The sequence below is a fragment of the Aulostomus chinensis genome, chromosome 3, assembly GCF_037954235.1.
Source record: "Aulostomus chinensis isolate RoL2024-O1b breed Wild chromosome 3, RoL_Achi_v1.0, whole genome shotgun sequence".
NCBI lineage: Eukaryota > Metazoa > Chordata > Actinopteri > Syngnathiformes > Aulostomidae > Aulostomus > Aulostomus chinensis.
In genome coordinates this window covers 20,646,898-20,673,851 of record NC_141322.1, presented here as the reverse complement: position 1 = coordinate 20,673,851, position 26,954 = coordinate 20,646,898, and the positions used below count along the sequence as shown (strand labels likewise).

The following is a 26,954-nucleotide window of genomic DNA, read 5'->3' as shown; positions in this document are numbered from 1 at the left end:
ACAAGATTAATGCTTCCTACGGTGATGATGATGATGATGATGATGATGATGATGATGATGAATTTGATTTTACGCTCTGACTTAGAATTAACCTGATAGGTACTGACATCCAAGAAGGATACTCAACTTTAATTTCCATTCCCTTTCACTTTGTATTACTGTGTACATATACAACATAGCTCGTGTTATTCAACTTGGTGGAAAAGGGGTGGGCCACCCTCAAGACAGGAGATGCAGATGTACAATGCAAAAGGAATTTAAATGAGGCACAATGTGAAATAGAATTTATTGGTGTCTGATAGCATGTATATGATTGGACAGAATTTTTTTTTTTTTTACTTCTGCAACAAAGTTTGAAGTAACCTGATGTTAATGTGTGATTGGAATGCACCAAACAAACAAACAAAAAGTAACAAATTAAACACTGGTGCTAAATCACAACAGGAATAACATTGGTTGTCAAAGATACTCCTGGAAGATAAGGACATACTCCAGCATTGACCCAGTCATGTTGCAGTATTACTCAGTAACAGGCGAGATGAATTCCAGTTAAATGTTTGTATTGCTGTTTAACTGAATGGATCGATAGCTCATCTATTCTTGACCTTCTGAGACAGAGATGAACGTAACCAGTTTCTTGTTTGTGACCATTTTTGGAGATTCTTTAGTAGGAGGTCATTTTCCCGTCAGATTTCTTGCGTTCTAGATATATGATTTGTTCCACTGGAGCACTCAAAAATACCAAACTCACTATGAATCCAGCTTGGAAGTTGCAGTACCGCATGTAGTCATTGTAAAATTAATTATCATTACAGTTACAGGAATTATTTGTGCTTCAGTTAAAATAACAGCTTGAATATCCTAGACTTGATGATGATTAACACGATAAAACATAGGTGTGACCTTTATTTTCTCCACTAGGAATCAGTTTTTGTGCATTTTTCAATAAAAATGAACAAACTACATCGTGGCTCCAAAGTCTGAATCCACTGTGATGGTGCAAAGTAAATAAATAATTTGCTCTCACAAACATTTCTTGAAAACATCTGTTAAAACATTCATTTACTGTCTTCACCATTTCCTAAACTTAAATTCAAGCGCTCCCCTAACATTTCCTGTGCAGAAAGTGACTTAATCTGGTGAAACCTTGGACGATAGTTTCACGTTGTTACTCTGTGTTCACAGTGTTTCAGCTGTTTCGGACGTTATAAAGCAGTCATATCATGATGCTTATGTGCCACGTCGAGTTTAAAAAAGAAAAAAAAACGACTGCATTTCTCGTGATAATTCTGTTGTATTAAGCAGAAACCTAAACTCTGATCATTTCTTATATGTTATACTGCATGTGTGGAATAATTGAAGCATTTCAATGCACGATTATTGTTGTGAGTTATCAACCACCAGATAGCCACATGTTGTCTGTTGTAGGACACACAATTATGGTACCCATTGTCTTATAGCCACTTGAAGTATTTGAACATATAAATATAGCGACATATTTGTAGGTAAAGACATATAAAAAAGTAAGTATAGTATGAAGTCAGATAATAAAACCATGAAATAGACGTATATTTTTAGGTTTCATCGACAAATGAAGGCAACATTATAAATTGTGCGTCAGCTGCCACTCCTTTTGGAAGTGGCGATGTGGGTGTGAGTGTTTGTGTGTGTGTGTGTGTGTGTGTGTGTGGTGGTGGTGGTGGTGGGGGGTGGTTGGCAGTTTATGATCCTCTATGTAGGTAGATTTTCACCACGCATCATCTGAGGAAGGGAACCTCACTTGACGTTCTCCTGCTGTACACCAATACTGTATTTCTCCCAAAGCATTACAGGTCAGGACAGAGGTCTTTGATAGTGGCACAAAAATCTGTCATGCAGGCTGTAGACCTGATGGTTTTTTTTGGATGTTTTGTAGAGGAAGAAGCCTTGACAATCTATTGCTGATCATAATTTCAAAAAACAAAATCCGTAGCTTGTAAAACCAGAGTTTAAAGGAACGCACTAACTATTTGGGAAATTTGCTTCTTCATTTACAGTGCCAGACGAGGAGGCAGCCTTCTCTGCAGTCCCTCGTCGACCGTCAGACTGCAGTTCAGTTTAGCAGCATTGGACACTCACAGTGAGGCTGAGTAGAGTAAATCTCAAAGTCTCAAAAGTCCCTGAAAAAACACTTCAATCTAAAATGTTTTATCCGCATTAATAGAAGTAGGGTGTGAACGTTCGCTGTGGAAAAACCCCCCAAAAAACGGATGAAAGTTTGTAATTTTCTTGTGAGTTTTTCCACAGCGAATGTAAAGGACAACCTTAGCTCTATTGAACTGCTTTGAAGAAACGTGTATTTGACTTTGGAGACCATGTGCCCCCTTGTTCCAAATGTAGCGTTCATTGCAGCTAAGCTAACTAGAAGTTAGCCATCCGGTGGATTTCAGCTCCTTAACGTACACAAAAGAGGGGATGGGGGTATCAATCCGCTTGTCTGACACTGGAAATGATGAGCAATAAATCTTATTTTCATCCAAAATTTGGCATGTTCCTTTAAAACTGTAACCACACCACATTTAAATGCTTTCTTAACAACGTTCAGTGTCTCACACTTGCATCTCCATCTCAACTCCACCGCTTCCTTTGAATTCGTTGGCAGCCTGATTGAGAGAGTTGTCGGGGTTCAAAGGGTATTGCTCAGGTTGCTTTACTGCGTTGTGCGTCTTGTTTTCAGGTCGGCAAAGCTGACAAAAATTCTGTTGAGACAAATCGGTTTTCATTAGACAAGAACAACGTGCCCTGCGGAAGCTTTAGCAATGGCAGGAACACAAGGAAGGGAATAAACGATACGGTTTAGGTCCAAAATAAAAGCTCCCTCAGGACTCCTCTCTTTTGCAAAGTGTGTTCACAAAACAAAGTCATCTACCGAGAAAAGGCACTTTGAAAGGCAAAGATTTCGATTGACAGGTGACAGGTTCATGAGGTCAAGTTTTGTTTTCATACCAATATGCAGTGCAGAAAGTAAAATGGTAATTTACTCATGAATTAGATGACTGTAAATACAATAAAATAAAATCCTCTTTTCTTTTACATCTTAATCAGCTCTAAATGCACAAATACCACACATTTACTCCAAGTAAAAAGCTATGTTACCACTAATGAGCCCGAGGTAACAGTCAGACTCTCTCCTCTATTCTATCATGTTTTGAGGGTCATTAGTGTCAAATTGAGTACCGTGGTTGAGGCATGTGCAGCTGCGCCTCCACGCGCACACACGCGCGCGCGCGCACACACACACACACACACACACACACACGTCTGTCTTGACTCAAGGGCTTCACAGAGTGTCAGGTTTTTCTGAGAAGATTGCTGGACCTCTGGTGCTTGCTGCACAACAGAAGGCGTCGACGTGATTTTTCACAATAAAGACAGACGAGCTGTTGCTGTTAATCTTCATTTGTGCACTAAATAGATGGGTTGTCTTTTTCTCAACCATTAAATCAAGGTTGTACATTAGGGTTAATGATTGACTATATTAAGCATTATGCCAGCAGATGTGCTCGTTCCGATAACTCATCCTTACATATCGATGCGGTTTGTGTTTCATCAGTGTTACTCAACTTGGACTCTTGGTTTCATCAGAGCGGTGCTCGATGTTGAGGGACAGGACATCACAGCACAGTCGATGGTTAGAACAGGATTCGAGCGTCAACGCTTCCTTACTCAACCAAACCACCGGGGCATTTACACTTGATAGCAGCTCCTCTGGGCTTTCCAAATGTTGGCACACAAAATCCATCAAATTGTGAGAGTGAAATGAGCCTTTTTGCCTGGGATTGTGTGAACCTCCTTCCATGTTTTTACAATTTTTTTCCCCACTGTTTTACATCTGGAACAGTGCCCGCTGAAGGGCGGAGTCTATGACAACTGCATCAGCAGTTTTTTTGCAAATAGATCTCACTGCCAGAACAAATGTTCCACGCTACAACTTCGAAATCTTCTGTATATTTTCATGATGAATGAGCACTGCCAAAGTCCGAACATTATTGAAATCAACAAAACAGATACACAAGTGACTGTTCCACTGAAATACTACAATTTCTATCTCCAGGATACCCTGCCGTTTTTTTGTTTTGTTTTGTTTTGGTTTTTTTGCCTGAGCTTGCTCGGGATTTTTAAAGCTCCTGGGCATTACTGTTGTAAGATTACTAAGACGTGATAATATATTGCCTGTGCTAATTACTTTGCTGAATATTACTTTGGGCCTTAAATATTCAAGTACAAACAGAATTCCGTAAAGACGAGAGATTCTCCTGGGGCTACAATGAAATAAGTGGTTTCTCATCCTACTTAAGGGATTATCCACACTAAGAATTATCTACAAGGTGCATCTAATTACTGGATGTGTGCAGCCTCATGATCTGCTTTGAAACAATGTATATAATGCTGAGAAAGTTCATGTCAGGCCACAGGGAAGGAGGTCCATCTCCTTAAGGACCTTAAGGATTCCTCAAGTGTCTGTAGCTCGGCGCTGTTATTCCGGGGTTCGTCCTGGCCACACCGCCCCAAACAACATCACAATGACCAAATAATTAGACTTAAATCAGGTTTTGATAATATTCCTTGATCTTTTCCTGAGAACGTACCTGCCATATTGTCCCTTTCATTTGTGTAACTTTAAAGATGATCCAAAGGGGCACCAGCAGAACACAGAAGAGTCCCAGACACCAGCCTAAAGCGTAGGCCCAGGTTGGGTACACGTAGGTTTTGTTGAATTTAAGCGGCTTGTATCTCACCACGGAAAAGATAAAAGTACCCTGGGAGAGAAACAAAGAGCTGTCAGAACATCAAATTATCAGCCCAGGGATGTCGACTACAACCTCACTGTACTGCAGTTGTGTTTATTGCATTTCTCTGTCAATCAGTTGCAGATAAATCTGGTCAATGACAAAATATGTTGATTCCCTTGTGCTCTCATTTCAGTATCAAATAAATACAACTTTTTGTTTGGTTTAAAACATTATTTTACTTACCAGACAAACAGAAGGGGTAATGTAACGCCAGCAAATCTTCATCAGAGGCCACGGACGATAACCAATCATGTCCTCAATGTTATCATAGAGGTGATCTGCACCTGTTTGTTACACGGAGAGCAAATAGTTTTTTAACTTGAAATTTTGTTCATCCTCGTTCAGGGAAATCTTACGAGTGTCAAGGGTGTAACGTCATGTAATGCCAGAAGTGTCATGACAATGCTTCAGGGTCCAAGTGGTCTGGCTTACATTGGTAAAGCCACCACAGCTCTTCAAAGTGGAGTTACAGAACCTAGATTTTCTATTCACAAGCAGAATTTGACCAGACGTGTTGCTGTCCCCTTTAACGACGCTAAAATACCACATTTTAACCTCGCGTTAACAAAGGGGCAGTATGAAAAGTGCATTTTGAAAACAGAACCACCAAAGTTGTCTTAGACCTTTTGTATTCATTCATGTGGTGAAAATGACATCAAACAAACCCTTTCAGGAGAAGAAAAAAAAAACATCCTTCAACTAACAAAGTACCCCGGGAGTGCGATACCAGGGAGAAGGGCATGCCATGCTGGACTGGCACAGACGCAGGAATGTAAACTATGTAAAGGGCCTCGACATCTATTTCAGTGAGTTAAGAGCAAGACAGTGGCACGTTTAAACTCAATTAGAAATCTATTGTAAGATGCATTTTTTTTTCCTGCAAAATTTAAGGAATATTTACTTCTCTATCCAGACGTAAAAGAGGGTTTGTTTGCCATCCCACCACAGAATCATTGCCTGTCACAGGATAAAACAGCTCAGCGGGAGATTTATTGTGCTTCGAAAACATCTTTCGGCCTTATGAGATGAATGATTTAACTGAGACATCAAGGTTGACACATTCATATTCAGTCACAAGACAGAAAAGAGAGTGAAGAAGAGTGTTGCAGTTCAGTGTTGTCCATCAGAGGGCCACACAGAGCTGCAGACAGGGGATACAAACCCACACTGCTGTTCTTGGCTGGACTGCTGGGGCCACTACTCCAAAAGACAGGTATTTTTAGTTTTATACTGTGGTATTGATGTTTTTTACACCCTTAAAAGACTGTACAAACTTATAGTCTTTAGTGTTTATACATGTGTTGTAGGTTCTCAGCGAGTGTTCCTGGATATTAATGAAGCTGAGCGACATTAAGACTGTCAATGGACTGCACTATGTTCAGACCAGGAAGTTTATAAATTTTTTTCTCGCTCGGAATATTGCTCCCCTGTGGCGTTTCTCTTGTACATACATCAAAACCGTATCTTCTCCTGCTTTTAGGAGGCGCAACCTGAATGTGCACTTTCACCCACAGTTTTTATACGATGAATTACATTTGCTGCATGCCCCCCCATGTTTCTGCATCCACTTTTCTCATAAACATGTTTTGCTGTTGAGAGAATGAGCTTTTATGCGTTTAAACCAAGACAAAAAAAATGTTACATTTACAAAAAAAGAAGTAAAAAACAGTGAAATTAAAGCATGTTTGCCTGATGCACTAAAACGGACGACCACAACTACTCACCGTATATCCATCCGATTGCAATGGACTGACACACTGAAAGGAGGAGAAGATTGTTGCCGCTACACACATAATGGTCAAAAAGCTGAAGGAAATACAAGCCCCCCTGCAGGAAGATTTCAGGACTGATGGTTACTGCTCAACAAACGAGATGAAGATTAATTAGATGACAACATTTGTAAGGTAACAACTTTGGTTAGAAGTCATTCTGTGTCTATTTAACCATTTCAGAGGATAACGTGTCATCTTATTGAGCAGATCTAAAACGTGAAGCAAGTAGCTTTCACTCACCTCAGTGACAAGGAGGAGTCCAAGAAAGAAACAAACGGAACAGAGACAAAGAAGCAGCAGTTCTCGTCGATAAGCTCTTCGAAAGACAGTGGGGAACATGTCTGTCACGGAGGTCATCAGGCACTCCAAACTCACAAACTGCCAAAGACACATCACTGATCAAACACACACACGTCAATTAACAAAAAACACAAATACACCCACAGCTGATAGCTGTCTCTCACCTGCGTATCAGCACCCAACAGAATGACCATGATGAAGAAGCATATGGCCCATAACTGAGGTAAAGGCATCATTGCCACTGCTCGTGGATAGGCGATAAATGCCAGGCCGGGACCTGAAATTACACTCATATTCAGCCATGTAATCCATATAACAGAGTTCAGATTTTACTTTCTGCTGCTTGCAAAATGTATGATAACATGTCCTTGATAAGTTTAGCCAGAGACATTATACAAAAAGACAACAACACATATGGAATCCTGACTTGAAAACAATTGAAGGCCAAAGACAGAGGCAGCATGACCCATATCGTCATATATGTCTGGATTTTCAGGACCATTAATAGCGACCAACAGGCGGAAGAAACGTTGCTTTTGTAAAACTTCAATTAATGTCGCTATGTGACTTGACTTTCCAATTTGAACAATTATGGCTGATTAATGATCTGATCGCCAATACTAAGAAGGCTAATCAGCACGCTGATAAATATGCATAAAAATACATCATCACAAAATTGGAAACGAATCTCGATGTAACCGAGACAACTGAGAAATAACCAAGATATCTCCCAAATTACCATGTCTAGTATTGCCAAATGAACTGAAGACGGTTTCTATGTGTAATCCTTTGAAAATTTAGAGTGGGTCATACAAACAAAAACTTGGTCATTAATTAATCAGTAAAGTCATAGTAGAGAAAATGCAATGCTAAAATTGAAATGCTATCCATTTTCAGTGCTCATAAAATACAGTGTGGGCGGTTTAGCAGATATTACTGTAGTAAATTAGTCATGGCCAATGTTTCTTGCGTAATACTTTAGATAAATGTGAGACTTTATTAATTAAAGTTTTGTTTTAAATTTTTTTAACATTTTTTAACATTTTTCTTTTCTTTTTTTAAAATTTTTTTATCGAACCCATTTTCAGCACAAATCCGAACAGCCAAAGTCTTAACAAGCCTTCCTGGTGGGAGCTCTTTACATAAACAGAGACATGTATTCAATGCAATGATCCCTGAGCGTGGACTGTGTATCAAGCAGAGTTCTCACCAGAAGCAGCCACTTCAGATATCGGCAATCCTTGTTCATAGGACATAAATCCTAAAACTGAAAAGATAGCGAAGCCCGCTACAAAGCTTGACCCGCCGTTCACCAAACACAGAACAAATGTGTCCCTGGGGAAGAAAAAAAAAATCAGTATTTAGCAAATGAATGATTTTAATAATAAAATGTGGATTTTTTTTTAAATTAACAAATTAATGTAAAATTTAAATATAAATTAAAAAATGGATCATTTTGATTAACAGGCCAGCTTTTTTTCAGTCATGCTGGATTGAATCAACTAAACTCTTGTTCCCATTTCATTCCAACCACTGGATAATAAATCTCAACTATGAAACTCTGCATGTTCTAATGACACATTCATAATAAACCAGTACGCAGCCTGAAAAAAAAGCAACTTACTTGTAACAGTTATTGTTATACTGATTGTAACTACCCAGAGCTGTCAAACTCCCCTGGCAAATTCCAAAAGAGAAAAGAACTTGTGCACCTGCATCCATCCAAACCTGAGGAAACACGAAAGAAAGACGAAAAAATGTAAGCGACCTCTCCTCTACATAAGTCCATGTAAGTATTAGTGGATAAAACTAAAGTAGTCTACACTATTCGGGCTTCTTGTGGGAGGCGACAGAGCTGGCAGCTCTTTTCAGTATTTAAGTTGAATTTTGGATTTATTACTTACTTGAGGGTCCACCAACCTTGTGGGGTCAGGATATAGGTAGAAAACTAAGCCATCTATGGCTCCTGGTAAAGTGAGACCACGAGCCAACAGAACCACCAGCATCACATAGGGGAAAGTGGCTGTAAAGTAAACTACCTGTCACATGAGACAAAGGAGGATTAATACTTGAGAGGTGCTTTTAATTCACAAAGACAAATGAAGTTATAAAGGACGACAAAGTAAAATATGACTGTATTCAAGACAAAGGATGCTGAAAACAGATGTTTACAGGAGTTTTTGTGTGTGTGTGTGTGTGTGTGTGTGTGTGTGTGTGTGTGTGTGTGTGTGTGTGTTGTGCTCCTGTTGCATGATTGTGCTGGTAATGTCATGGTAGTTGGCAGGGACTATTTAGTAGACCTATGGCTGTGTGAGTAAGTGAAAAAAATTCACAACCACAATTCACTTTTTAGTGTGATTTAATTTTTAAGCAAATATTCTTCTGTGTTTATGTTCATGGGCAAATCATTTGCATCAAATCGAATGCAACTAGACCATCTAAAAGCTCACTAAATTGTGTTAATGCTGCTCAATCTGACAAACTGCACAGAAAAGAGGAAGAGGGCATGTTAATAGATCTCAGGAGGAATGTTGAAAGAGGAAGCCATGATAAAAAAAAATACAATAAAAATGGGGAACACTCTAAATATGTCAGGTGAGTAACGTGATGGTGACAAACAATATGTCTATCCATCAGCAGTTTTCAAAAAATGCCGTCAAGGAAAATGGCAACAACCGTCTAGCCAGGGTGAACCCCACCTCTCGCCAGAAGGCTGCTGGGATAGGCACTTTGTTACTGCAAATGCTGCCCTCCAGGCAATAAAGACTGAAATTCAAGATGCAACAGAAGCTGACCCCCCTCTCTGTGATGTAAGTCGACCAATCAAAGGAGACTCATGTGGGTCAATGACTAATAAGCAGAGTGACAGGGAACACCACTGTTCTACTGGTACAAGGCACAAAAATGGTTTCTCCCCATTCTTGAAAGATCAGCGTCATAACAAATGTGCAAAAAGGCCGCCAGGGGAGAGAAAGTCTCTCACGGGGACAAACCTTTAAAACTGGCTGCATACTTAGTTGCGTTTAGTCCAGTAACATTCAAGAACCACTCCACATGTCTGAGCTATCCAGACGTAGAGATTCTAAAGCGCACTTCAGCGAGGGGTACAAATCCTACACTTAGCATAACATTTTCCATGTTAGAAATTCCACTGGAGGTCAAAACATATACTGGTACACCATTCCAAAGCATGGAACAGGCAAACTTTGCAACAGATGTCCATTTCAATATCAGGAAAATTCCACAATGGCATTAGTCTAATGCAACTGGACATGTTATGCAGACACATGATAAGACTATCCGTGCTGTTCATGCCGAATTACCATGTCACACCCTACTGCTTTCTGGCTCCTGCTGACAGCCCCTCAGGATCCCCTCGTCACCTTTCCAGGTCTGGACTGATGCAAACCTACAACTGGAAGCTGTAATCGCCCACAAAAAGGATCGAACTCCCTGCTAGCAAGCTGCGCCATGCAATTCTGTAAGTGGGCAACAAAGTCCTCTGTTGTCCTCAGAGGGATGATATGTCCCGCCCATAATCTCTATCCACACTAAGTCATTGCTGTCAAATGTATCAACCCAGCAAGGCTCTGCCAGTGGTTGAAAATCAGCTCCCTATATTGGGTGGGTTGATAGTCATGGATGGCTAAAAAGATGTAATGAATTTAACACTGAGAGTCAACAGCCCTGACCCCCATAAATCTTAGTCACCTCTCCGCAGATAACTGGTGAGAAGTTCACCATCATAGCGAACTTTGATCATACAAACAGACTGAGGGATGCAACGCAGACAAAAGCACAAGTTAAACTGGTTAACAGTTATTGCTGGTATCGTGCTATATGGTACACGTGGCGCTCCTTGCACTGTTTCATGGTTTCACCCATAATGCGGCACTCTTGGATCATTGTTCATTATTTTAGAACGCAAAAAAAAAAGAATGTAGCAGCAGGGAAAACCTCGTACCGCTGCAAGCGAAACAAGTTTCTGTGGTTCATCAAAGTAAGTCACAAAGGATTATTTTGCTATGAAAGAGTTCAATTTGGAAATTGTATTGCATCTACATTTAAAAACTCAATGCCATCTTTTACCTTTCCAGTGGATCGGACTCCTTTCCAAACACAGAAGTAGCACAAGATCCAAGCAAGTAAAAGACACAAGGCCAACTCCCACCTCAGGCTACCAATCTCCTCTATCCCCTTTGATATACCCAGAACTCGTCTCCTGAAAAGACAAGAGAGCATTTTGCAGGAACAGGGATAGTACTGAGGACATTTTTCAATAATCGTGAACCAATAAAGAAGGTTATTATTACAGTGAATAGTGTGATCAATGTGACACATAATGGCATGCTGTTGGTGCTACAATGAACCGCAGTCATTTATACATCTTTTCTGACCTTTATATCTGGAAAAAGAAATGATTCACTTCGACCACGTGAAGGCACCGTTTGTCTCATTGTGTTCTATCTGGTTAGTGCAAATCAACGTACACTGTCTGATTTTCACCTCAGCAAAAGTAGAATTGGCTGACTGATTTTTCCTCATACAGTAGTCTTCAGCCATGGACAGCTTCAGAAATCGGAAGAAAAATCTTGAAAGTCTAATGCACATTATCTAAGAAATGTTGAGCATGAAACAATGTGGAACTCAGTCCAATTTATGGCTTTTTGGTTAAATGCTCACGGCTATGGTAACAGGCTAAAATAGAAGCATCACAAAGATCGTACTGAAGATTGGATCTTTAGAGCTATATAAAAAGAACGAGAAAAATGTTAGTTTTGGTGGAAAACTCAAAATAGCATGGAAAATTATTGGTTAAAATGGGCCAGATTATATTCGCCAGGCTTATTTTGTTTCAGCGACAGTTGAGTCCTATTTTCAGCACGAGCAGTGATCCATAAAGTTTGCTATTTTCTGACCCTCAAATCCACTTTGCCCTTTTCTGTGCTATTTTCATGTCTTGTATTCTGGTGGGAAAAGTGCAGACAGGAAGGAGGATCATTCAAATGAAGCGGTAAATTATTTGATGATTTAATGGCTTTGTTTCGGTTCCAGTCAAAAAAAAATCGACATAAGATTATGAAATTCATGTCAAAAAATGTGTGAATGGATAAAATTATGAAACGCAAAATGCGGTGATCAGTAAAAGAATACACATTTCTTGCATTATTTGTAATACTATTAAAAGCTTCTCTTTAAGGTTGTCACAACATGCAATATGATGACTCAAGAGTCCTGCTACTTATGCTAGCATTCCCTCCAGATTAGAAACAGATGACAGGGTGTGTCCATCTCAGTTTGCATGTTGATGTATTTGCATAGATCTGGCAACCTGAAAGTGACACGACACATTTGGTTTTGTTGAATATACGATCCCTAGCAGACAAATCATTACTGATGAGTTATTCTACTCAAAATCAAACTCAGTACAAATGAAACCAACAGGGCAGCTGCTCCAGCCGGTGTCACCTGATTTTAACATTCTCTATGTAGTTAGAGCAGCAGGGAGACAAAGTGGAGCTGTTTTATTCAAAGATCTAAGTTCATTACACTGAATAAAGCTTAAACTATTTGGTCTGAATGCTGTGGGGAGAATATTCAACTCTTCCCACCAATTCATACATTCACATGGAATCTTGAAACTGTTAATAACACAGGGCTGACTCGCCCATCACTGAAGTTGACATAAGAGGCTGCCATGGTGATGGTAACCGCTTAACTTCTACGACTAGTTTCTCCTGAATAAGACAATTATTCAACTGTGAGACACCTCACAATCACTTGCGAGAGACAAGAGACTCTGACTCCACTGAATTGATAGAAAACATTTGTTTGGGATTGCAGAATGAAAAAGAAAGCTGCCTAGGCTTAACATAGTTAAGGCTTAGAGGTGCAAGATGGGGTTGCAGTCCATTTACCCAAAACAGGGTAGAATTAAGCAACTGAGAAAACAAGGCACTCATTTCCCAGAGCTGTAAATTAAAAAAAACACAGAACCCAAAAACATGTTCCTAAAATTCTTGGACTGACTTCAGTGAATAACAAAATACCCCAAATTGTCCTGGATGTCGTACACAAAGAAGAGAAACACACTAAAAAGCAGCAAGGTGCCAACGCACTTTTAGTGTTCAGCACCCTAACAATGCGATATGTAAATTTCACTTACTCCCAGAATTCTGTAGCAGGCGTTGTTGCATTTGCAACAGCAGTCCAATTGGATGACACATTTGCTTTATCAAATTCAACGCAATATTCTATGAAAAAAACACAGTGAGATTCACATTTGATATACAAAGCAATCGTCTAAGAAAAACACAATAAGAGTAATTGATGTAGCGAATAGGAAACAAACACATCAACAACAACATACACTTCAACTATTTTGTATTGTTTGAGATTTTAGGGATTATGCTTTTCTTAGTGTTCCTAAGATGCATCAAATTCTTAAGGGATATGATTAGAATAGTTAGCTGACCATAGTGAAAACACTGGTGAACCACATAACCCACAGGCACGGCGCCAAACTGCTGAAATGTTTTGGTTTTGTCAATCAGTTTAGGAAACTAGGGTAGCAGTCTCCTGTGTATGCATGTGTGTGTACCTCCTACAGAACAGTTGTGCAACCAGCAGAGATTAATCAATCAAAAATAAAAACCTGCAATTATCTAGAAATTCTGATATTTTCTATTTCCTCTGCGTTTCTGTTACTGCTACTCAGGAATGCATACAAATGAGACCACACACGTCTGTCAGTTCTTCACATAGCTTTTTCTTCCGCCCGTCTGCATGCCTACCTGTGTTCCAAGGGTTCTTGCAGCTGGCCCATGGAACCTCAGCACTGAATGATGAGAAGAGGTAGAAGAAAGCCCAAGCCTGAATAACGATGTATGACACCGCTGCATACGCAATCACTACCTGCGTAGCATAACCGATCCCTGGAGAGACAGACAAGGCGTGGTCAATATGCATAATTAGACCGCTGTATTTAAGTATCTATCACCAGAGGATATTGCCTTTGTTTGGATTGAGTGCATGGGCACAAGATCCCTACCATGGCCAGATGCTTTTTAATCAAATATAGAGAAAAAGAGTTTATCGACTTTGTTCCCACCACATTTATATTAAGGAATTTGATAGTCAAAGAGTATTTTAAACGGCTCGGATCTATTGAGTCAGAGAAGAGTACTTAGACAGATTAAAGGTTTGTTTCCTACTGTGATCATAATGTTATGGAACTGCTATCAGTTAAGCTCCTCATATTTCAAAGGCTCAGGAAAAGGAAAAAAAATGATGGAGAGGATTGCATGTTCCTTGATCTTGGGAGTTGAACCCTTGGTTGCCAACTTATATCCTTGGTTGAATGGTTGGTTGGTTACTGGGTTGGTCATTTTTTTGTTAGACAACATCAGCGAAGAGGACTGGTGGCACGGTGGTGCAGTGGTCAGCACTGCCATCTCACAGCAAGAGGGTTCTGGGTTCGAGCCCCAGCTTGGGCATGGAATCTTTCTGTGTGGAGTCTGCTTGTTCTCCCTGTGCCTGCGTGGGTTCTCTCCGGGTACTCCAGCTTCCTCCCACAGTCCAAAGACAGGCAAGTTAGGTTAATTGTTACTCTAAATTGACTGCAGGTGTGACACCTGACCCTTAATGGATAAGCAGTATAGAAAATGGTGGCAGGTTATAGTTGGTGTGTGCGCAGGACACAGGTGGAGTCCCTCTGTCTTTCTCCTTCTGTGTTGTTCTCATCCTATCTATCTGTCGTCTCTCATTCTGTATCTGTCTCTTTCTCTTATGCATCTTTGTCTCAGCCTCAGTTTTCCTGCTGTATTTTCCCCCAGCTCATCAAAGCAGATGGCTGTTCCCACTGAGCCTGGAGCTGCTCCACGTTCCTGCCTGTACAAAGGAAGGCTTTCCTCGCCGCTTTCGCAAGATTTGCTTGCTCATAGAGAATTGTTGAGTGTAAATCATTTGAAGGACTGTGGTGTTAGACCTAGTCTACTTGTAAACAGTCATGACTTAACTTTTGTTATAATTTGGAGCTTTACAGATAAAGTTGACTTGACTACGGTATTTTGATTCAAAGCCGATAAGACTTTCTCACAGTGTTGTTTGGAGCTGAAAGGTTTGCTGGATATGCTGAATCCTCTCCTGCTGTGCCTCTGTTGTTGCAGGTGTTTCACTGACTGGTAACAGATAAAAGGTCAGGATCTTGCAGATATCTGAGAGGGAATTCTTTGAGAAAAGAGAACAAGTGTGACAGCTGCCTCATGGAGGCATGCAGTTCAACTGTGAAGAACGGCTTGTTTTCTGTGTTTTAAAACAGGTGATGCAATCCCTCCAGTGTATTTTTGGTCAGCCACGAGGCTTCCTATCAGTTAGATGTGTCGGAATACCTCAAAAAAGGAGGCACCCGGGAGGCATCCTAATCAGATGCCCAAACCACATCAGCTGACTCCTCTTGACGTGAAATGGCAGTGTTTCTGCTTCAGGCTTCCTCTTGATGTCCGAGCTCCTCACTCTGTGCGTCCCTGTGGTTTTGGGAGCTGCTGAGTTAAGTCTATAGTCAGGTAGGTTCTCCCATAACAAAGTGGCCCTCAGTGAGGATCAAGACTGGCTGGCTTTGTACTGCGATGGGCTGATCTCCAGGTAATGTGCTTGGCTGTGTAGTGTGATGTCATGTTCTGTTTCTCCAAAAGGTGACACTAGTCCAAACCCTGTGTTGTTTTACCATCCAAACCAACAAGGGTGGAATTTGCTGAGGTGTAGCTTAGTATAGTTCAGCCCCCTCTTGCTTAAATGGTTTTACCACATCACTGAGTTAAAGGGGATTTTTTGGGGGGTGATGGAAATTTTAACTTATGCTCATATAGATTACATCAATATCAACTTTTAATAAAAATTTTAATTTATATTAACCAGTTGTTTTCTCAGTGAACTCTACTCTTTAGAAATTTACAACACACGAAAAAGCAAGCAATTACCACAAGTGGCAAGATAAAAAAAAAAAAAAAAAACTCTCTTAGCAGGTAGGAACCTTGAGCAGAATAGACGGGGTGGGTAGCTATCGGTCTCAACCAGTTGGGTGAACAGAGACGGAGTAAGAGATGGGGGGGACATTGAGAAGAGTAGCAATAGTTGTTGCAGTAGCTGTTGAACAGGATCATGGCGGCAGAAGGTGGCTGCAATCACACATCCAGAGACAGAAATACCTGCAGAAGGCGACAGAAGGAGAGGCGAAAAGAGAAAAGCGAAAGCCCACTACTAGTGGACAGAGAGAAGATGCAGAGTTAGTAATATGCACGTTTTCACAGAAGAGGAGTGTGATAGCTCTAGGTCAACCTCCCGGTCAACTGTTGTAGAGGAACCGCAAAGAAGTGCAGTGCTGTAATGGGGTAGGAATCTACTATGAGCTCTTTGAGGTGAGTTGACTTTTAAGGGCTTGAAGAAGGTGAAGAGAAGGATTTTGAAATGTATCATATAGTCTGGAACCAGAGCAATCAACCCCAAAAGGGATAATTATGATCTATTTTCTCATCAGCACAGCATTACTTGGGATTAGCTAGAGAGCCTTTAGAAATCTGCTGGTGCAACCTGAAAGTAATAGGTCATGAAAACAATCAAGTGTAGAGGTTCACATGAAACAGAGTTTCTGTTTTGTTCGTTTGTTTTTTGAGAAAGGTCTTAGATGATTTTGTATTATAAAAAGAAAGCTCCTGAAGTTTGTTTAAAGTGGGAGTCAACTTCCTTTTCCAGTCATTAGCTCACTAGCTAACGACTTAACTAAGTAATGAAACTGTTAGGTAAAACTTTGTATCAACTGAATAATAATAATATTTATATAAATAATAATAAATAATTATTATTTTATGAATTTGCCCCTTGGAATTGCACTTTTCCATCCTTGCCCTTGCATTCTGCACTGCTCTGAACTTTGATCTCCAGTGTTTCCTCATCTCACTTTCATCTGCACTCGCCTTAACCTTTATCATTTTTCTAGCTTAATGTTTTATTATGGCAAATTCATTTGGCCTGCATTAAAACAAACAACTATGACTGATTACTATTTGTTTCATCCTTTGTGCCCATGTTTTTTGTTGTTTTTTTTTTTACTTGTCATAATAGGAAAAGCACAGATTAAACTAATAGCATCAACAATGGCTCTGCTGTACTGGAGTCTCCCAGCAAGCCGTGACAGGGTGACAATGAGCCAGCTTGTCCATTACAGTACCAGGACTGTAAAACTGAAGCAGCAGAGCTCAGTGGAGCATCAATAATTACAGTATTTCAAAAACTTTCCTGTGAAAGCACACAGTGAGCTCAGTCTCTCAGGTTTCACAGGTTTGAAGCTTTAAACAGTGGTGCCTATAAGTGTTGTTGTTTTTTTTCCTAGGCATCAAGGGTTTCTTGTTTTTATGTCAGCAGGAGCTATCGACAACTGACAAAACCATTTCTTTGCTGATTTTATAAAATCATAATGATGTGCATTGAAAATCAATCAACATGCTATTCATGGTTGTAAATCAAGCAGTGAGTGTGTTTGGGGGCTTACATATTGGAGACCCTGGTTAAGGTTAATATGAAGGTGTGAAATGAGGTTGGGGGAAGTTAGGGTTAGGCATCAGTTGGTTAGGGTCAGGGTTTAGCTGCACAAATGTGTGTGTGTGACAGAGAGAGAGAAAAGGTAAATGAAGGGACATTATAAAACGCCTTTGAGTGCCCTTGAGGTGGAAAGAAACAATGCAAATACTGTTGTTAGTTCTGCTAATCTTGGCTTGTCACCTTCACTGGTGTTTCAGTGTTGGTGTGCCTGTCAGCAGACCGACACAAGGAAGTATGAGCGAACATGATGGAGGGGTATAGCATTGGCCAAGGAAGTTGTGTGAGCAGATTAGTTATAGCACCACCTAGTGGTTACAGGAAGTAAGCCTGATGTAACATCATTTGATATACATCAAAATTACACAGTGTCGTCTTCATGGGAAGCAATGAAACATACGTGTGTTCTGTCACCTAGGGGACACAATTACTGTTATTTGCTCCATTAGTGTGCTCGGCATGCAATATTTGTTTTCATAACTCTCTCGTGCCATACCAACACTCTGTCAAGTGGGCGGGAAGGTTCCTACTACTCCCTACAGAAATAGTGCAGCCAAACTGCCATCTTTTGCATTTGTTGTGATGAGAATTTCAGTTCAGCAACCTGTTTTTTGTACATGGTCAGATTTTAGCATGGCAGGAAGATGTATCAGGTATCGTATAAGCTGACAAGATGTTCAAAACTTAATTGCCAGTGATATTTAGTTGTGGGAATTGGGGAAGGTTGCATTCCATTTATTTATATATATATATATATATATATATATATATATATATAAAATGTGCATGGTTTATTGAGTGTTACTGTATCAGCCAGAGGGCAAAGCACAGAAACGTAAGGAGCTAAAGGGCAGAGAAGGAATCTGGGATCTATCTGTGTGGAGTCTGCATGTTCTCCCTGTTCCTGTGTGGGTTCTCTCTGGTACTCCAGCTTCCTCCCACAGTCCAAAGACATCAAGAGGGGACGAGGCTGATTGATACTCTAAATTGACCGTAGGTGTGACTGTGAGTGTGAATGGTTATCTGTCTATATATGTTGGTCCTTTGATGGACTGGTGACCCGCCCAGGGTGAACCCCCCCCTCTCTCCCGGAGGCAGCTGGGATAGGCTCCAGCCCCCCTGCGACCCTTAACAGGATAAGAGGTAGAAAATGGATGGATGGATGAATTATTCCAATATTTCTTGTTAGAAAGGCTCCCGATGCTTTAAGTTAATTACGATTGTTTTCAGTTGCAATCATATTTCCACCTTAATACTTGACGCTGTCGCCATCTTCGTTGTGCAGCACTGCAGTGCCAGTATGCGTAGTGTTGAGTAACCACACACAACCACATCTGTATTTGAACCCAGTGCTTGTATACATCCACATTCCCACTCACAACTGTACTTCACCTGTGTCACAGCTGTTACGTAAATCGCTGAATTCAACACTTCCTGTTATTGTGTCCTGACCGATGCACCAGGGGCAAATGAAGAGACCCCATACAGTCCTTCATTCTAGTCTATCCAACATTTCTACGAGAGAATCTGATGGCCTTGCACCTCCGTGATGCGTGTATAACCTCTCCCTCTACAACACTATGTATACAACCATACACGTCGAAAGTATCAGGGCCCTGGAATATGTACTGTCAAAACACAATTACGTTGGAAGTCCTTCAGATACACTGTTTGAAACTGTCTAATTTGATTCTAAAAAAATTTTTTTCACTATTGTTTTTCAGAAACATGGGGTAGCAATGAGCAGCTCCTTTTCACCTTAATTCTCCAACTTGTATATGGTCGTTTTTCAAGAATACATTTCTTCAGTTCAGTCATTGTTAGGATGATGCGTTTTTACTTTTTTGAGGATCTAAGACACAGTTAGTCATTTTATACTATCAAACCGCATCACTCACATAGGGTGGGATTGGCAGTTTGATTGACAGCTCCAGTCCCTGATGTGCAAAAGTGTAACCTGCAAACGCCTGGCCTCCAACAACATTACTAAGCCATGGTGAAAACTGCCAGCAAGATTTGGTGGAACATGGTAGAAAAAAACCCACAAAATGTGGGAAACAATATATCTGTGGGTGTAGCCAGTGTCAGATAACATCCCGAGGGGGGATGTGACTCACAGTGAGTGCTTCTCATTTCTACTGTGTTACCACACTGCTGTGTTTATTTATGTGTTGCCTGCGATGGCTTAAAACTCCCACCAGCAACCTGATTGTTCACCACTGCACTTTTAACAGCAATTTATTGAGAAGCACTCAGAGTAATGTATAGAGATTGCGTAGTATGAAGCAAAGTATAGAGATTTTAAGCACTAAAGTCAGTGGAGACATGTTTCTTTTTTAATTTGGTTTGTTGAGATCTGGTCACCCTAATATTGGGAGCCCACTCACCACTGCTTGTTTTATAGCCAAAATAATGTTAGGAACAAACTCTCATGGTCTATGAAAGAGAACCTCTAGTCAGCTTTACTTCCCCCAGTTAGAACTACACTTGAAAACTGCAGTATGGTTGCTTCGCGCGCCTATACGAGTTTTAATCATCCTTATGCAGGTTGAAGGATACCCACCTGATGGAAATATTTCATGTTATATTTCCTCTTAAAAATAAATCATTTCAGATCACCAAGACAAGGTAACATATTTTATTCTCCACTATATGGACTGAATAAAGATTATACCATGGAGTGTTTGTATTACCTCCACCAAAGAGGTCTATAGTTTACGTATTAGCAGGAAAACTTATAAAGTACAGCATGGATTTTTTTTAATGAAATTTGGTGCAATTTCAGGTTGAGGAACCATCAGCTCGATTATGGACCTGATTCAGTGCTCCTGATCTGATGTCATATCGTCTAAGAGGCGGTATGTTTTTTTTACCAGTTACCCCTCAGTTAGATATTTAGACAGAGTTGTTTCTCATGATGTAGCTCAAAGTTTGCGTTTTTCAAACATTTCAATCTACAAAGGTCCTCTACTTAGCCATTGTCAGATATGTGACTTGAGTGGGGCCGATACAGCGAATGAGATGCTGTATCCAGCCTTGAGGTCGTCACACTAAAATGATGAATGCGTATGGAGGTAGAGGTTGGAAAACTTTTATCTACTTTGAAGTCAACTTCCGGTGATCAGCACCCCACTATTATGCTCAGCTGGGTCATTTTTCTACTTAAAACATCTCTTATCTAAAAACACACGCACACACACGCACACATATCTTCATGTGCAGTAAATACACAATGTCAACAATAAACAATGTGAGTAAACAAGTGTTGCAGCAGTGCAGTGGAGTCATGGGCTGCAGAGGTGAATAATAAGTTAATCTATGTCATGTAAAAGTTTGTCATTGTACTTTCTTTTAATTGTTACAAAAAAATAAAATTAAAACAACATGAGCAACCAACTTTCGCAGCGTTACGGCCCTCAAGAACAAATCACACTTTCACAAAATATGACATTTTAGAAATAAAACACTATGTCATTATGCGGTGTGAAATGTTTTGGGGTTTTGTTTTTTTTAAGTGAAATATTGTGTTTTACACCTCTTGGCCACTTTAGCTTTGTTCAAATTAGGGGAGAAATTTTAATTAAAGATCGACCAAAGTTTAATCAGAATGAGCGTCAGCTCTGTGGCTGTCCGGTGTCATCTGTATTGTCAGTGTTGTCTCATGTTTATATGTGGCTGAAAAGTTTTCACGCCATCACACTATGAGTCGATAGAGGTAAATCTGATGAAGACCAATAGCTCCGTTAAACTCATCTGACTGATATATGAGCTCTACCTTCAACACTAACCTTCAAACAAGGGGCAGAAGTGCCTCCAGCATGTAATGCATCCTTGAGATGTAAACTGCCCCATGGCCGTCTCCAGGAGGAACATTGGAATACCACAAACCAGAAGAAACAGGACATATGGAACCAAGAATGCCCCTGGAGGAAAATGAAGAATGTGACATACATACCAAAGTACCGTGTAATTAAAGGGGTGTGTTTTCTTCCAGCGTATCAAAAACAGACATTTCTGAATATTGTCTAGGGTTGATGACTAAATGACTTCCTTTTTCCCTTTAATTTCAGTAAATGCCCAAGAAAAAACATGTCAGATCACATAAAACCAAAGAGCAGCTTTGTTCATTTCTAACTTCCTCACTTTAATTCTATTAATACCACACACATAAGTTCAAGTTTCCTTTTGTTTTTTTAAATTTTGGTCCCACGTTTGGGGTGGCATGGTGTTGCAGGGGTTAGCACTGTCGCCTCACAGCAAGAAGGTTCCGGGTTCGAGCCCCGGCTCGGGCACGGGGACTCTGGCTTCCTCCCCCAGTCCAAAGACATCAAGAGAGGACGAGGCTGATTGACACTCTAAATTGACCGTAGGTGTGGCTGTGAGTGTGAATGGTTGTCTGTCTCTATGTGTTGGCCCTGCGATGGACTAGTGACCTGTCCAGGGTGAACCCCCCTCTCACCTGAAGGCTGCTAGGATAGGCTCCAGCCCCCCCCACCCCCCCCCCCCACCGCAACCCTTAACAGGATAAGTGGTAGAAAATGGATGGATGGATGGACAGACAGATGGTCCCATATTCATTGATATTAATTTTTAAGTAACTTCTGTGGTTTGACTTTTTGCAGCAAGCAGGAACTATAAAAGCATAAAAGATGATCTGTCTTGTGCGGGATTGCAGCTTACCTCCCCCATTTTTGTAGCACAAATAGGGGAACCTCCAGAGATTTCCCAGACCAACCAGGGTTCCCGCTACAGCCAGCAGGAACTCCAATTTATTTGCCCACTGGCCACGATCCAACAGCTGAGTTTTCTTGATAAGTGTGTTGTCTTGGCTAGGCACCTCAAGGCTGTTTCCTTTAAGTAATTCCCTTGACATGGTCAAAAGCAACAGCAGATAAATTACAAACACAATGAAATATAACCTGAAATGTCTTTCCTCTTCCTCAAAATACAAAACAAGGACTGTCAAATATTTATAGCTCTGCTGCATGTAGTAAGACAAAACTATTCAGCTGATTATGATTTGGCACTCAGCATAAGCTTTGTTAATTTATCTGTTGAACTTAAGCTTGTAGGATTATCAGGAATGGAAAGTTTTCACCAGTTTATCAGAAAACTGCACTCATTAGAATTCAGAAATAAGGAAAAGCATTTAACAATGTGGTATAAAACACAAAAACTCAGTGACTACTTACCCCTCCATCACAGATCCCCCTCCCCCAGGAGTTGCTTGCAGCAACAACAAACTGATCAGTATTCCTCTCGGCTGGGTACACTGCAGGATCTCTACAACAACATGTCATGAGCAGAGCCAGAGTGAGAAACAAAGTAGCTATGGTTTCCTTTGGCTCCTCTGTAACCTAATTATTGTCAGATTGGTCTGCACACCATGCGGTCTCACTTGAAAAAAAAAAAGAAGTTTGGCTCTGACAAAGGTCGAAGGTATACCACTCCCTTTCTGTATTTTTCCACTGAGACAGAAGCAGCTTGAGACACTGAGATTAGCTCAGTTGCTAACAACTAAACCAAATCAGCTGAGCCGTCTCTGCTCTGTCACTGGCTGTAAACAGGTTTTTGTTATCTGCCAACAGGGAATTTGTAGCTTTGGCTCATAAATGATGCAAAAACAATAGCAAGAGCCATTTCTGTACACAAGCATGTGATCTAGTTTGAACAATTGATTTTAATCATGTGGACTGAATTATTGGGCTGTTTTTAATTCTCTGTTTTGTTTGTGCAATTCATTTATTGAATAGCATTTTAATGTAGATATATGATATAGACACTGCGTTTTTTTCACTAGTATCCCTGTTTACTGCTTTATCTTGAAGCTCATAATTTACCTGCTACTTTTTTTACTGAAGGTACTTCCCTTTTCCTGCTTTTCAGATTTACTACTGGTGCTGTGACTTATTAGCACAACTCTATCAATAAAGCTGATACCTTCCTGATACGAAGTCTGGAATTTGCTACTGGAATATTTTTATTGGGCCATTTCATCATATGGTAATACATTACATTTAGGCAATCATTAACTGAGTTATGAAGTCATACATTTCTCTGGTAATTTGGCAATTACAGTATAAACGGTATAAACATTATTTTGGCTTCTGATTGAAAAACAAATTAAAACCTCACTAAAAGCACTTTTTAAAAAAAATCTTAAATTTTAACATTTCTTATTCTATTCCCCGGCTGCACGATGGTGCATTGGTTAGCACTGTGGCCTCACAGCAAGAAGGTTCCGGGTTCGAGTCCCGGCTCGGGCATGGGATCTTTCTGTGTGGAGTCTGCATGTTCTCCCTGTGTCTGCATGGGTTCTCTCTGGTACTCCAGCTTCCTCCCACAGTCCAAAAACATGCAATTGGGGACGAGGCTGATTGATACTCTAAATTGACAGTAGGTGTGACTGTGAGTGTGAATGGTTGTCTGTCTCTATGTTGGCCCTGCAATGGACTGGCGACCTGTCCAGGGTGAACCCCGCCTCTCGCCCGTTGATGCTGGGATAGGCTCCAGCCCCCCCGTGACCCTTAATGTGTAGGAATAAGCGGAAGATGATGATGGATTGTATTCCCCTCCCCAATTTTTTTTGCCTGTTCTTCACACAAATGTACAATACATTTTTAATGTATGTGTACTGTATATGAATGTCTGGAGGAACAGAAGAAGCAGTTTCTATTCAGAATTTTTTTTTCAAAGGTCATCTTAATGAAATGGGTAGAACATACATATATATATATATATATATATATATATATATATATATATATATATATATATACGTATGTATATATGTATATATATATATACATATATACACACATACATATATTTTCTTCCACTTATCCTGTTAAGGGTTGTGGGGGGGCTGGAGCCTATCCCAGCAGCTTTCAGGCGTGAGGAGGAGGGGTTCACCCTGGACTGATAGATAGATAGATAGATAGATAGATAGATAGATAGATAGATAGATAGATAGATAGATAGATAGATGGATAGGTAGATAGGTAGATAGATAGATAGATAGATAGATAGATAGATAGATAGATAGATAGATAGATAGATAGGTAGATAGGTAGATAGATAGATAGATAGATAGATAGATAGATAGATAGATAGATAGATAGATAGATGGATAGATAGATAGATAGATGGATAGATAGATAGATAGATAGATAGATGGATAGATAGATAGATGGATAGATAGATAGATAGATAGATAGATAGATAGATAGATAGATAGATAGATAGATAGATAGATAGATAGATGGATAGATAGATGGATAGATAGATAGATAGATAGATAGATAGATAGATAGATAGATAGATAGATAGATAGATAGATAGATAGATAGATAGATGGATAGATAGATAGATAGATAGATAGATAGATAGATAGATAGATAGATGGATAGACCACCTCCATTTACTAAGCCTCTGCTGTTCTTGGCCAAGCCTGTTAAACTGCTGCCAAGTTCGAGCTCTCTGATTTCTATGTGAACATGTTAGCCACCTGTTCAAACTTTATTTGGGTAAATGGTAAATGGGTGTTGCATTTGCATGGCTGTCCTCCAAAAAAACCCACAGAGATAATGATTTGTATGATACATCCAAAACTGGAGAAATTTGTTGACCCCCCCCCCCCCCAAAAAAAAAAACGTGTTAATTGAGTGTTAAGCAGAGAATGTGCTTCTGGGTGGGCCTATCAAGTAAACAGATCGAACAGAGTTGCAATCTGCCACAAGTACCCATTGTTCTAGCAGTTGCAAAAATGAAAATCAATTTTGTTTGAATATATTATCATTCTAGGGAATTTCTGCTTATTCTAAAATGAATGCAATGTTGCGAATTATTGCATAAATTTGTGTGTTTGTCTATGTTTAAAGTACAATAGTTATTGTGTTAAAGATTTAACTTTTGTGTTTTTATTTCCTCCTCGTGGTAATGAATACGATAATTAATCTTGACTGTTACCTCAGACCTTAAGTCCTCAGACCCCTGAACCCAGACCCCCTTTGACCCCGTTACACCCCAGACTTTGATTTGCATAAATAGGTTTATTTAATAGACCACCATCCTGTCATTGTGTCTAATATCGTCCAATCACACTGCTTCATTGCTTTGTTTACCTCTGGTAATATACCGTATTTCATGATCCCCTGGCTTTAGTCCAACGTAAGGCACTGTGGCAAAAACCCATGGTGGCCTGCACCAAAAGAGGCAGAAATAACTGCACAAATTCACTGAATGGTTTTCCTTCTGCTCAAGCCAGCTAACCAACATTGGCATGACTTATTTAAGAGGAGGTTGATCTTTGCCGTCAACTTTTTTAGTCCAAAGAAGGCACATGGATTTGGAGTCGGAGTTGGGTTTTTTTGTTTGCTGGGGATCCCTGATTCCTTGATTTATGTGTGAAAACATATAGTAGTTTAAAGCAAATGTGACTAATAATGAGAATGCCAACAGCAGCCGAATAGTAATACTTTTTGGAGGACTGTTGTCAATGCATTCATGTTTCATAAATTAGTGCATATAATTTGTATTTAAACTTATTTCCTCCTCGTGGTAATGAATATGATAATTGATCCTGACTATGATCTCAGAGCTTCAACCCTTGGCATGCCAGTAATTCTATTTTTCTTTTTAGGATTTTCCAGCTAATGTACCTGTAATCAGCCATGTAAAACTAAGCCCTTGTTGGTTACACAACGAGCCAGACGAATTGTTTATAGTGATAACACCACTGGAAAACAGGAAATTTCAGATGATCATATTTCAGCTACATCTGGCAGTCAGACAGAAATCTGACACTCAAATGACGAGCTGGTGTTGTGTGTTATGAGCAATAACAGGACTGTCACAGAGCAAACAGACTGGAAAATGTATTGGATGCTCTCTGACAGTAACATCAATAACTTTCTTACAGCCTGCTTTCCAGCAGCTGTCACAGAAGTTTTGTTACTTGCCACACTGGATATGGCACTTTACCCAATGTGGAGGGGATTCTTAGGGAACTTCAACAGGACCAACCCAACAGATGTTCATGTATCGTAGGGAAAATGTGGGATGCTGCTCAGATCTGGAGGTCCTCAAGGAAGGCAAATTAGCATTTGAATACATTCAGGTGCTGTCGTATCTGGTTACAGGTCCGGTGCAGTGTTGGGCGTGGCTCAAGAGAACAGGTCTGCCACCACCTTCTCCCTACCAGGGTTCGAGAGTGTGGGGAAATTTTACTGCTGGAATTTCTTTGACCACCGATGGATCCTCAGTTTCATGTGCCCAGTTATAGCAAGCTGAACTGTGGTGGTCTGGTGGTTCATCTGCAGCATGAAATGACACCCATATGTCCACATGTACCACCACTCACATGCCTACACACAGGCCAGCGCATCCTGCTCACATACAGACTCTATTTATTCAGTTGGGATGAGGACCAAATGCAGCCAGGCGGTCAGTGTTGTGC

General features: G+C 40.2%; 1 protein-coding gene across 2 annotated transcripts; it reads right to left on the bottom strand.

Moving 5' to 3' along the window:
- Positions 1-253: 253 nt before the first annotated feature.
- On the bottom strand, positions 254-22,989 carry LOC147268168 (sodium- and chloride-dependent GABA transporter 2-like). 2 transcript variants are annotated; one of them, XM_086199492.1, is made up of 15 exons: positions 22,690-22,989; positions 22,178-22,362; positions 21,286-21,420; positions 13,699-13,839; positions 13,071-13,158; positions 10,994-11,126; positions 8,809-8,943; positions 8,529-8,632; positions 8,115-8,239; positions 7,069-7,181; positions 6,845-6,982; positions 6,557-6,659; positions 5,016-5,116; positions 4,629-4,799; positions 254-2,738 (listed from the first exon to the last, which is right to left on the bottom strand). In XM_086199492.1, exons 1-15 carry the CDS (start codon positions 22,695-22,697, stop codon positions 2,589-2,591), a joined length of 1,830 nt encoding a protein of 609 aa, XP_086055618.1. In that variant the 5' UTR covers positions 22,698-22,989; the 3' UTR covers positions 254-2,588. The 2 variants fall into 2 exon arrangements, with proteins under 2 accessions (XP_086055618.1, XP_086055619.1); XM_086199493.1 differs by lacking the exon at positions 22,690-22,989 and having other exon boundaries at positions 22,178-22,370.
- Positions 22,990-26,954: the final 3,965 nt, after the last annotated feature.